This window comes from Schistocerca cancellata, chromosome 3 (genome assembly GCF_023864275.1).
Source record: "Schistocerca cancellata isolate TAMUIC-IGC-003103 chromosome 3, iqSchCanc2.1, whole genome shotgun sequence".
Classification (NCBI taxonomy): domain Eukaryota; kingdom Metazoa; phylum Arthropoda; class Insecta; order Orthoptera; family Acrididae; genus Schistocerca; species Schistocerca cancellata.
Genome location: NC_064628.1, coordinates 805,206,194 through 805,219,698, shown reverse-complemented (window position 1 = coordinate 805,219,698; position 13,505 = coordinate 805,206,194). Strand labels below are relative to the sequence as shown.

Here is a 13,505-nt window from a genome sequence, read left to right as displayed (position 1 = left end):
GAAAAGTGCTGTACAGGGTGCTCCAGACCAAACAGGAGTAAGTCAAGGATGTTAATAAGTAGATGCTCCTTTTTCGTCACAAATATTTTTAATATTATTTTTAATGGAGTTTTTTCTCCACCAGTATTTCAAATTATTTTATGCCCTGAATGAAAACAAAACCCTGGTGTAATTTTCACATTGTTGAAACTGAAGATGAAACTGTCCTAATTTTTTAAATTTCTAAATCAACATAAAAAAACATTTAAATCATAAAATTCTACAACATATATAAGAATGTGCGAAAATCAGAAAATGTGGCAAGGTTTGGAAGAAATAAAATCAAATCTACATTTACTATTGTACTCTGTTGCTCTCCTACAATTTGCACATGTCTCTTGACACACAGTTACGACCATTTTATTCTTTCTTTTATTACAGCTCATTATTTTCTCCACCTCATTTTCTGAAGCAGGAGCTCTTGATTCTGTAAACTAGAGGTTACTTTTAACCCTGCCAGTTTTTCTGATTTCAGTCAGTACATAACCAAGTACAGCTCATAACTTTAGATTTTACTTGTATTTTATCTTTCATATCATGAACTATGTCATTCACATTAACGATATATTTAACTTGTTGCTTTAGCTGTCTGAAAACAAATCAGTAATTACTCAAGTTGATCTTTAATACATGCACGTTCAGTGGCAATTATAATATTTTATTCATAATATATTTATCTGATTTTAGTTTATATCAATCATCTGTGAAAAGCCTTTAAATTTTTAATGTCAGAAAAAACACTCTCACAAGCATTAAATAAAACATCACTGAAAAATATATGTCCAAAATGTCTGTGCAAGAAGAAAAAGGAAACAATTCAAAAAGTGGAAAAATGCAAAACAATTCATCTCAGCTTTTAAGCAGCTTTGCTTTCTTTAACCCAGTATTTTGAGCACAAACATTCATAATAAACAAACCACTCAGCATCACACACAGCTGTATCTACACTACAAACCATGATGCAAATTCAGCCAGACATTTCACTACATATCAAACCACACTCTTAAAACAACAGCTGTATTTCTTTAAGCCCACACAGTGCTGAAAATTCACATGCTCCACATCTTGCCATCCATCACAACTGTTGCAGCTTTTAAATTCCATCTGAAAACTGTCATCAAAATTGTGTCTCCTTTAATGAATATACATTCCCAGATCAACATTTGGGCAGAATGCAAAGGGCAGGACAAGGAAATGGACACACAGGTGTGAAGGACTTATTACACAGAAGAGTAGACTTGTTCATACTACTGAAATTATGTTAGTGCGCACCAGAAAGGAAAATTATAGGTACTAGTCCAAAGAAACGGTAAGTGCACAACTCAATGAAAGTGTTCATTATTTGGAAAGTCCAACAGTTATAACTGCTTCTGAATACAAATGGTAAATAAAGCAATGTAATATTTCATTATCCCCAAGCATCTTTTTAAAAGAGGTGAGACATTAAGGGTAGTTTGCCTTATCAACCTCTTACAGGTATTAGACTCCTACATATAAAGCTCAAATGTTATCTGCCTTAGTAATTGGGAAAGAACTCGTACAGGTACCAATTATTAAATAATAGATGAGGCACAAATTTGTAATAACAGCACCTAGCACCAAACATTTCACTTATTCCCAGTAATATTCCCTTTGTCTCCTATGCTATCTCATATTAAAAGCTACCAAAGCCCTCTAAAATATTAGGCCTCTACTGAAGATGTTACTGTTAAAATTTTTCTGTAATGTTATTTTAATGATTATTAGCTGTGTTATCGGGTATGTTAATATGCTGGAAAGTGCTAAGAGAAGAAAACAGCTTGACCACATGAACAATACTGTCAGTTCCCAAGCGCAGAATGAGCGAGTGGGTGAGTGTGAGAGTTTGTGAGTGAGAATATATGTGTGTGTGTGTGTATGTGTGTGTGTGTGTGTGTGTGTGTGTGTGTGTGTGTGTATCCTTAACAGAAAATATAGACTCTGCGCCTCTTTATTCCTAAAATCCATTTTATGAAATATAAGGTACAAATATCAAATCTCAGGTATAGATGTAACTACATGATGGAAAGCAAACTACTTTTGTTGTTACATTCATTGTTATACAGCCTTCTCAATATTTTTTTCAATTAAATAAAATTTATTTCATAACTTCATTATCAGGAAAATTTACAAATATTGATTCACTATATCGGTTGCCATTACTGCTTCTTTATTTTATTTCTGATATTTACCTTAGTGTTTATAAGTAGTTTTGAGTTTTTTTTTAATGGATGAGAGATGTTCAAAAGAAAAGTTATGACACATCACGTTGGGTATAACTGAAGTCTTTATTCAAAAGTAGTAACCAGAGGCCTGACTATCTCACTGTTTCACAAGCTGAAGGATTCCCTGTTCCCTTACTTCTTGTGGCTGTGACAGGAGCCAGTCCTCCACTGTATCCTTCACTTCCTTGTCCGAGTTGAAGCACTTCCCTTTGAGATGCTTTTTTAGTGGACCAAGCACATAGAAGTTGCATGCTGAGGCTTTAGGGCAGATGCTCAAGCTGCTCCCACTTGAACTTGGCCATTTGTGTGACCTTGGAGATGTCTGGATGTGCGTTGTCATGGAGTAGAAACACTTTATTCACGAGCAGCAGAGACAATTTGCTCTTGATGGACTCACATAGGTTGCCGAGTGTCTCACCTGAGGAATTCTACAAGTATCTGATCTTGGATATGTAAAAAGACATAGAATATTACCTTGCCTGCTCAGGACATAGCTTTGAATTTTTTCGGGGGAGGTGACGACGCATGCTTCCATTGCATGTGTGTCCCTAGTTGCCTCACTACTGTCAACTAATTTGGTTGTTAAAAAATTTTGTACCTTGACATTTGAACATTCCTTATACACTTATCTCTTACTTTGCCTTTTTATTTCTGATGAGTTAAATATCAATTTTTTAAACTGCCAGAAAGTTTCAATTTTTTAATTATTTTTATATTATTTATTTATTCATTGGGCACAACTAGTGACTTTGTTTTAAACTATCTAGTACTCTAATTATTTTCATCCCCGTATCAATTCATCTGTTCGCAATGTTTCTTCATACAGTCTTCAAATCCATTCTATGTCTTGTTTGGTGAGCTTACCAGAATTTTTTGTTGCTAATTATAATTTTAAATTTTCATTTATGTTGCATGATTAATTCAAGAATGCCAAATGTTTAAGCCTTTATTAATTTTTAGGTGTGATTTTTCATTAGAAAGACAAGTTTTAGAATTCTCTTTGTGAGCCTGTTTTTATTCATACCATCTATGTGACTATAAAGCTGTAGTCACCATATCCAGAGAGTATCTGACTCTTTCTGTAATTTGATAAATTTTGTGCAATTTGTTTTTCATTCAGTTTCCATTTCTGCACTCTGATCCTAAAATTTTCCTGAAGACTTTCCTTTTCTGTTTCCTACTTGAGACATTCCAGCAATTTTTTACAGTTTCAGATGAATAAAGAGCTTCTGTTGTGAAAACTGTAAAACAGTACTTTAATTTTGTCTCATTATTTTTACTTGTCATCTCTGTATGTGCTGATATTCTTGTTGGGTCTACAATTATATCATGCAATCATCTACATACAATATTTCCATGGTGCATCTGGCTGCCATGTTCAGGTGAGTATGCTGTTTACTAATCTTGCAGAAACTGACTCACACAGTGAGCAGTGGCCCTTTCATATGCCACAGAGCACCAACAGTGCGTATGCGAGAAATTGTCTCTGATATCCGCTAAGACATGTGAAGGTAGAGTGCCCTAGTAGTGAACACTGGCAAAGTCGATGAGCCACTCTGTCAATATATTTTGCCTGCCAAGTCAGCAGCCATTGCATTTTAATGTCAGATAAAGGAGGCTTCCAATAATTACTTAAACAGTAATCCTTGTCTCTATATATAATGTTATCTGCCCGTCTAATTTCAATGGATTCTTTTAAAACACCGTCCCTATAGTGAGACGCAGGGGCAACCGTGTGTGTCATATTATATGACATTCTGTGTTCCTCAGTATGACTGATCTGCCTTTGCAGATTTCTCAGGCTGTGGCAATAGTACAAATAGTTTGGCGAATTACATTCTCCCACTACAGCTATAGATATGGTAAACACTGGACTTCCTCAATTCTAGGTCATCTTTTACTAGCCCACGGAGTTCTCTATGTTGGCTGGTGGACAAAATAAACTTTCAGTATTGTATATTTTCAAAATGTGTCCTATTTTTGAAGATATGTCGCCTGCGTATAGTAGAGAAGGCACTGATATACATGTGTCTACTAGTGGTTCCAACGGAGATCAAAACTCAAAATCATGACAGATCTATTTGTCTGTGTAGCCATTCTACTTGAACAAGAGCTTAAGGTGTCCCAGCTCTTCTGTAAAGCTTTCTGCATCTGAGGCGGAGGACAGCCTCTCTGCCAGCATCCACAGGATCCCCACACACTGATACAGTGGATGACAACTCGTTGCATGTAGATACCAGTCCTTATGCATCAGTTTCCAATAAAGAGTGACAGTGTCCTTTCTGTAGATCAATCTATCCAGAAAAGGAAGCTTTCCATCCTTTTCGACATCTGTTATGAACCTGATGCTAGAACGAAGGTTTTTAAAATGATTCAACAAACGGTTCATGTGGCCACATCATAAACATATCACTGACATATGTCCAAAAACAGGCAGGCCCTGTCTATCAAATTTTCCATAAATAAATTGGTTACTCTGGGGACTAATAGACTTCCCAGAGCCACTCCAGCAATTTGTTCTCAAAAGAGGTAAAAAAGATGAAAAGCATCCTTTTCTACATGTACTGATCTACAGAAAGGACAGTGGGACTCTGGGAAACAGTGTTTACCAATAATGGAGACACATAGACTGATATCTACATTCAATGACTTGTTATACACCATATCAATGAACGGGAATCCTGCTGACGTTGCAAAAGGGCTTTTACTCCATCTCAGATGCAGTAAGCTTGACACAACTGCTGGAACACTGTAAGCTCGTCTTTATGCACAATGGAAACACAAACAAATGATCATGCCTTCGAGTTTGGACTTTCACAGGAACCAGTAAAAAAGCATGTAGATCAGTGGCTTTCCTACCACATACTGGAGGAATATCTTCAAAGGTATGACAGATTTTAAAAAGATGTAATATCCAAAGTATACATCATCTACCAGCCCAGGTAAGAGAGCTCCTTGGCTCAGCAAAAGATGATTTATGATTGAGGATGATCGGTGTTTACCAAATCCCTTGCCATTGTGGGAAAACATTCATTGTCCAAACTATTTGCACAATTCACAACAGATTTATTGAGAACCATCACCACACACAACTGTTGCAGCCTGAGAAATCTGTGGTGGTGGAGTACTGTTTTACTGGTGGACACAATGTCATATGACAAGACATTAATGGTCGACCCTGTGTCTCACTATAGGGGCTGCGTTTCAAAATAATCCATCAATGTTAGACTGGCAGGCAACATTATAAATTGTGACAAGTGTAACCATTTAATTAAAATCTGGTACCCTCTTTTACCTGACTTAAAAAAATAACAGTAACTGATTCATCCAGAAGAATGTAGCAACAGCAGTACTCAATACTGATTCATCATTTTTGCCAGGTATCTCCATATGTTTACTTGCATCAGGGGCAGCAGTGAGGACTTTTGGTGCATGTGCTGTTTGTGTTCCATGCTGTTTTAAATGTGCTGTTGCTCATGGTATGAATAAGTTCTGGTGAGATTTGCAAACAGTACTCTCACCTGAAGATGATAGCCAGATGGACTGTGGAAATATTGTGCCTAGATGACTGCATGGTGTGGCCGTAGACTGAACAAGAATATCATCAGTTGATACGCCAGGAAAGTCTACATAGTCACATCTCTGTAGGTGCTTCAGACAAATGAATATTGTTTATTTATTACTATCTTTAATGTTTTTATCTGCCCTGCTCTATCATACACAATTCTGCTTTTGGTAATAGTACGAAAAGTGTGTCCAAAATCTTTCAATTTTACTAGGATTTGGACTGATTTATATGTGATTTTTGTTTGTTTAGCACTGACTTTTGTGTATTACGAGAAGGAAATAAACTAAGAAATTAAAAAATTCCAGAATTGCTGAAGGAAAGAAAAGATCTTAACAAATAATATCATATCAAATCTTTTTTAAAAAACCAATTGGTAACTATACAGCCAAAAGCAATAAGACAATAGATAATTCCCAGGCTATGTGGAAAAGCACAGCTATGAGGAAAACATTTAACCCACCTCTGTTTTTTTTTTTTTTTTTTTAATAATCATTTAACATTGCCATTATAGTTCAGTTCAAAGTTTGATTAATCTTGGAAGTGCATAGTACCTAAGCTGTAGAAGAACTAAATTGTATAATCTGTTTAGGTATTCGTGTATAAATTTTACACAGACTTTAGGTTACTACTTTAAAATGCTTCAATGTTATTTTTATTGTTTCTGCATCTCAGTGTTTGATTACATTATTTTAGAGATTTTTTATATCTTGGAGATTTGTAACACATAATTCACAGTGCAAGAAAAATCGCTGATTGTATTTTAAACTTACAATAATTATGTTCAGGAAATATGGAGATGAGGTAAGGCAACTGCATTTACAATATTAGGAGAGTGGAGCACACTTCACACATTACTTATAACTAATATGTTGTGTGCACTACTTTAGTTTCTGTTCTTAATTTCATTTACAATTACACTGTTCGGCTTTTTTAAATTAATAATCATGAATCAGAATTCATGTCTTGGATATCTTACACAGGATAAAGTTGGTTAAAGCCAATGATCATGTTGGATATTTTGGAAACTCTGTCTACGATAAAGCACAAATGGTTTAAAAATAAAACTGACATGGGGATAAATGATTTGGAACTTGAGATTTTGAGAATGCTCCTTATGTACTTTAAAATTATATATATATATTAGTCTCCGTATTCTAAATATTGTACAGAACAGAATGCACCTATTTTTTTACACTGTGAAATGTAACTTCACGGCCCATCAGAGATACTACTGACCACCTGACAAGAATATATGACACCTACACATATATGCTGAATGTATTCCATCAGCTGCATGGAAATACCCGGCCTTTGACTTTAATACCCTGCTTTTCAAAATAAGTGTGATAATGTATGTGTGCAACTTGTGACAGAAATAGTCTTCTTTCTTTTTCTTAGCAATAATAAAGAACAAAGTAATTCCTTATGACTAGTATGTTGAATACTGAAGAGATTGTTGATCCACAACATCAATGGGAAAGGGAGCAGTATATAAATATATTTTAATTTCTGAGACGTGGTACCCACACCCATATATCATCTCTTTAACAGGCACACACCACTGTTTCCCAGCAGTTCTTTACTGAAACACGCAGACACACACACACACACACACACACACACACATACATACAAATCATTTCCTTTTATTCTTTCTTGATTTAAATATCAACAATCATGTGACAGTGAAAGACAAGAAGTTAGTCATTCCCATGCAGTATGCAGCATTAGTCACTCATGCAAAGCGAAGTGCAAGAGCAACCAACCTCCGAGCAATGAGAAGGGGAACACAGGGGGAGGTAGGCAACCACTTACACGAGTCATACTGCCCATCTGAGTCTGCAAACCACACGGCCAAAACAAAAAAGAAAACAAAAAATACAAAAGGTTGATAAATTAGATAAAAAATGGCATCCAACATCTATTGCATATCTAAACAAACAATTCTGAATAACATGGTAAAATAAACAATATTAATCTAAACTACACTAATATAGGTCAGGAAACATTTAATAATATAAACTATGAATGGCCTTTCCACCACATACATATAAACTACTCTGTTTTTTTCAGAGATTTCAGATTGCATCAGTTTCAAGCTGATTTGCATATTGACAAATATGTTTTCTATAGGTATATGGATCTGACACCAGAAAACACATTCTGCAAGCTGCAATGTTTTTCCCCACTAAAAGAAACATCTTTAACTCACTATAAGGTGTACAAAAAGTTATTTTGTGTAACTGTCTCTAGTTCTCATAACTTCAAATAAAATCTATAAGTCTGCACCAACTATTTGCAGAGTCTTTTTTTTTATGTCATTCTAAAAACAGAATTTATTACTGTACGGAATGAATAACATTTGGGCCAAATAAATAATTGATCTGTACACAATGAATTATCTGTCCACAATGGGTGTTGAATTACTCAAAGGCGGACAGCACAAATGCCTTATCTTTAAAAAAATTAAAACGTCCAATAAGCAGTCTGAAAAGCACAGAGACTAAGGAGAAAGTGTAACACTACAAAGAAATTATCATAATGACACATACCAACAATTGCTAACAAGTACTCAGGCACTAAATGCAATCTATAAACACTTATGCTACTACAATTATTAACATATAGTACACGATCAGTAACTCAGGAGAACACACAATGAAGAACAAAAGCATTCAGATATCTATTTTGAATGGAAGTGTTGCTGTATATCCATTTCACCTGTACAGCTAATATCAAATATGTACTACAGAACAGTTTCTTAAATAAAATTAGAAACTACATACACAGACCACTTACACATCTAATGACAACAATGCTAGATTATCTTAGTATGTTCTAGAGCCTACATGACATACCTCATCACCATGTGCAGTAGAGTGTGCCACTTTACTTACTGAAATGAAGCAAAGCAATACTTTTTGTTGCTTGATGAACACAACCAAACCAATTAAAATATGTGCACCATTCTCATTGGTCAACGTCCACATTATGGTAAATCAAAAGTAAATGTAACAGAAAAGCGTTCATACTCCTTACTTAATTTTTCCCCCTCCAGTCCATTCAGAAAAAATCACAATCTATGTTCTGTGATTAATCGCCTGACTTTCAGTATGGTAATTTATTTGTATTATTTTTCAAAGATATGTTGTGCTAAATAACTCAAAGATGACAGTTCCACTGACTGTAGGTCAAACAACATTAGCTCTCTCTTCAGCAAGGTGAGTAAAGTATTGTTTTATAACTAAAAGAATAGATGGTATCTGCAACAGGTAACCATTATTTTCTAATGATATATGTGAATGACAGTACTACAGATTACTTGAAAGAAATTGACCAGAAAATATGACAACCAATAAACCCATCTGAACATTCCTTGTACTACTGAGAGCAGCTGTTCAGTCATCTCTACTTCACACTGTTTGTATCAGAAAAGTTTTCAGCAAGTGAAACTCACATCATTCAGTTTGTACCAGTGTGTTGCTGAGCTGTCTTGGACATTTTCCAATGGCGATTACCTACATAATGTGGAGAAAACAAGGACTGTGGATAGTGCATACATTCTTCACAGCAACTAGGTACATGTCAAACACAAACTTCTTTCCCATTCCCCTGGGGCAAAAGATAGGAGAGGGAGAAGGGAGGGAGGGATAGAGGGAGGGAGCCTGTAACAGATGTACCAGAATACACCATCATAACTTTTCCAAGCAGTCTCGAAGAAATGATCAAAAGTGCTTCTCCAAAGTAACAGAACATCTAATCTTCTCACACGGTCAGTAAAACACAAGTATTTCTTGAAGAAGATCAACTTCACATCCAAAATGTGGCAACATGCTATTTCTCTCGTTTCCCAAAAGACAAATAAACAAAATTATGAACATAGTTTTCAACCTCTGGAAGCAGCTATCGCTGACTATGATATTCTCCAGCAAAAATGCAGCAGGGTGTAACATCATGGAGCCTTCATTCAGTGGTTCAAAAGGTGTAACATGTCTCACATTTTAAAGAAAAAGTTTTTGGAAAAGCAGGATTTGCCAGTATGCCTCAAACTTTCTAAGTGATTCTCATAACAGTGGATGAATGAGATGCATTATTCGATTCCTGGCTGGGGCAGGAGATTTTCTCCACTCAGGGACTGGGCATTGTGTTGTCCTCATCTTCATTTCATCCCCGTCTCTGACACACACGTCGCCCAATGTGGCGTCGAATGCAAAAAGTACTTCCCCTCAGCGGCCAAACTTCCCCGAATGGGATACTCCCAGCCCAGAATGCCATATGCTCATTTCCATCTGATACAAGGATAAAAAAAAATTCCCTCGGCCTCGCAGATGAACTAGTCAATGTAATGACAAAGATCATTTGCTATGAGTTTTAGATATAAAGTGCATGTATCTGCAATGGTCTCCAAATTTACTTCCCCCCCCCCCCCCCTCCCTTCCGCAAGTTAACTAAGGCAAATGTCACGCTCTTTGCAATGATATTCACATCGTATCTCCAGCTGAAATATCTTGTATCAAGATGATGTTATATTCCAGGTGGAGACCCGATATGAATATCATCAACTGCTATGCCAGGACTGTTTGTGGAGCCACGTCAGGCTATTTCTCTGACAAAGACACAAAAGATTTCCTTCCCTCTTCTTGACGCATCTGAGCTTCTGGTATGCCCCTAATGACCAAATCATCACTAGGACTTTCAATCCTAAATTTATTACCCTCTCCCATTAGGCCCTAGAATTACACTGCATGGTTGTATCTACTGTACATAATGCATGCCTGCTTTGTGAGAACATCCATGTTCTTTTATTATCAACCAGAAGCAGGTTAAATGGCACTTATGAAAATTTCTATGTTTTTAACGTCCGCTGCAATTGAAGTATGAAGGTGAATGCTACAGCACACACTAACTTGTCTCATTGTTGTACTTCGCAGCAGGAATCCCAAGGTTTTTGGTCAGACAACTTACTGGGCAAAAGAACTTAACACTGATATAGCGAATTTTACTTTCTCTTACATTGTGTGATGAGATCATGTATTGGGTAAAAAAAATAAATAAATAAAATCACAAGTTTTTGTAATCTCACTAGTATAATTTGCCAGTACTCGTCCCAAAATAGAGTAATTTTTCACAATACGAAATTCAGTTACTGAAGATGAGTGCAGGAGTAAGAGGAAGGGTACTCAATATTGGATAACAGCTATTTCGCACAACATGGGAGGGACTAAACTCGCTGACGCCTACGGTAGCTGACGCGTAAACTGGCCAATATGCATGTCGAATCTTTAGCACCCAGAGGTGGAAGGGCTCGCGTTGGCCAGTTTATACGTCAGATAACAGCACGCACATTGTAGCTCGTTCGTCCACTCCTGTGTCGTGTGAACGGCACCAAGAGGTTCGCCAGTTTGCCGCACAGCATCCCCAGTTGGCGGCGCTAGTGTCGGTGCACTCACTTCTCTTTCCGTCGGTGACGACCTGCTCGCAGTCATCAGAGCGGGTGCTGATGGGACACTTGAACAGCGCCCCCGACCGGTTGGTGCCTGGCTGAAGGTTTTCTCCCTGAGGTGCCCCCACAAGTATCCTGGAACAGAGGAAGCTGCCCTGATACTGTTGCCTAACATGGAAGAATGAGTCACTACAGGGGGAGAGGTCATAAAACCTTCCCCCCACCACAAAGAAAACATCACTATAAGCGTTTATATTTTTACATACGCCAAATTCTCAAGTTTCAGATAAAGTACTACGGAAACTAAATATCACGGCAACAGCGGGGGATTCTAGAAAATTGCAAGTATGCTTATCACGAGGTACTCCTCAGTTGAAATTTCCTGGCAGTTTAAAACTGTGTGCCCGACCGAGACTCGAACTCGGGACCTTTGCCTTTCGCGGGCAAGCGCTCTGTGGCTAAGCCATGTCTCCGCAGTATCCTTTCTTTCAGGAGTGCTGGTTCTGCAAGGTTCGCAGGAGAGCTTCTGTAAAGTTTGGAAGGTAGGAGACGAGATACTGGCAGAAGTAAAGCTGTGAGTACCGGGCGTGAGTCGTGCTTCGGTAGCTCAGATGGTAGAGCGCTTGCCCGCGAAAGGCAAAGGTCCCGAGTTCGAGTCTCGGTCGGGCACACAGTTTTAATCTGCCAGGAAGTTTCATATCAGCGCACACTCCGAGTGAAAATCTCATTCTGGAAACTACTCCTCAGTTGTTTGCCTGGGGGACTGCCCATGTTAACTTACGGCCTGATTCGAGAGAGAGTACCCATGTGAACTTACGGCCTGACTCGAGAGAGAGAAAAAAACTGTCTTTTTCCGAATGTGGGAGAAAAGATACGGCATTCTCCCATTTACAAAAAAATGCTTCAAATGGCTCTGAACACTATGGGACTTAACATCTGTGGTCATCAGTCCCCTAGAACTTAGAACTACTTAAACCTAACTAACCTAAGGAAAGCACACACATCCATGCCCGAGGCAGGATTCGAACCTCCTATTTACATGCCAGTATAAACTTGTGTGCACAATTGTACTGCAAGAGGAAATGCTTATAATGGTGAGATTTTGAATCGTGTAAACTCCGAAGTTGGCAAAGTTGTGTGATTTTGCTGCTACCAGAGTTCTTAAGTGCTTTGCATGATGCATGATTTATTTCTCTGAACTGCAGTTTCTTGCAAGTTGTGCTCAAGCGATGTACTACGCACTGATACAAATAACTTATTATTGTTATATTGGCAAATGGTTCAAATGGCTCTGAGCACTATGGGACTTAACTTCTGAGGTCATCAGTCCCCTAGAACTAAGAACTACTTAAACCTAACCAACCTAAGGACATCACATAAATCCATACCCGAGGCAGGATTCGAACCTGCGACCGTTGCGGTCGCGTGGTTCCAGACTGTAGCGCCTAGAACCGCTCGGCCACCCCGGCCGGCATTGATATATTAATTTTTATATGTTTCGTTGTAATTTCTAGGTGTTATCCGTGGCTGCGCTCGCAAATCAACGGTTTCGTTATGACGAGTGATGGTGAGTAAGCAAATAAATGTCTGCATGTATAATATAAATATGTGGGTACGTACGTAACGGTACAGAAACGTACGTGTGTATGTATAAATGTATGTAGTGCAAGTATATAGGCGCATAATAAATATGTTTCTATTACTTTGTCTTATATCGAATCTTAATTCTAATAATGTCTCTCTAGCTGTTGATAACACAAGACGATTCGCATTAGCTCTGGCAAATCTGAGATTTGTTTGTTGGGCTCGAATAACTTTCACAGTTAGAGCTTTCTTAAAACTATGCTTTAAGTCAGTTCCCGAAGGATATCGCAAAATGAGTCATATTAATAATATGTTTCTTAAGGCTTTGCGGACGTAATAGTTTTAAATACAGTTCTCGGGTTTACCGTCTGGTTTTTATTATTGTTGGTTGACTTGGGGGAGGGGACCAAATAGCCAGGTCATCGGTCCCATCGGATTAGGGAAGGATGGGGAAGGAAGTCAGCCGTGGCCTTCCAAGGCAACCATTTGCTTGAAGTGATTTAGGGAAATCACTGAAAACCTAAATCAGCGGGTTTGAACAGTCGTCCTGCCGGCCGTTGTGGCCGAGCGGTTCTAGGCGCTACAGTCTGGAACCGCGCGACCGCTACGGTCGCAGGTTCGAATCCTG

At 37.9% G+C, this 13,505-nt stretch overlaps 1 protein-coding gene across 3 annotated transcripts in view; it reads right to left on the bottom strand.

Annotated features, from left to right (window-relative positions):
• The window catches only part of LOC126175866 (integrin alpha-PS1), a 618,855-nt gene that overhangs the window by 128,968 nt on the left and 476,382 nt on the right, over window positions 1–13,505 (bottom strand). For 2 of the 3 annotated variants that reach the window (XM_049922880.1, XM_049922881.1), the window contains exons 2-3: window positions 11,301–11,428; window positions 7,666–7,689 (exon numbers count right to left, since the gene is read on the bottom strand). In XM_049922880.1, coding sequence (XP_049778837.1) covers window positions 7,666–7,689; window positions 11,301–11,428 — 152 coding nt within the window. The remainder of the gene's footprint in view (window positions 1–7,665; window positions 7,690–11,300; window positions 11,429–13,505) is intronic. The other variant, XM_049922882.1, reaches the window with a different exon arrangement.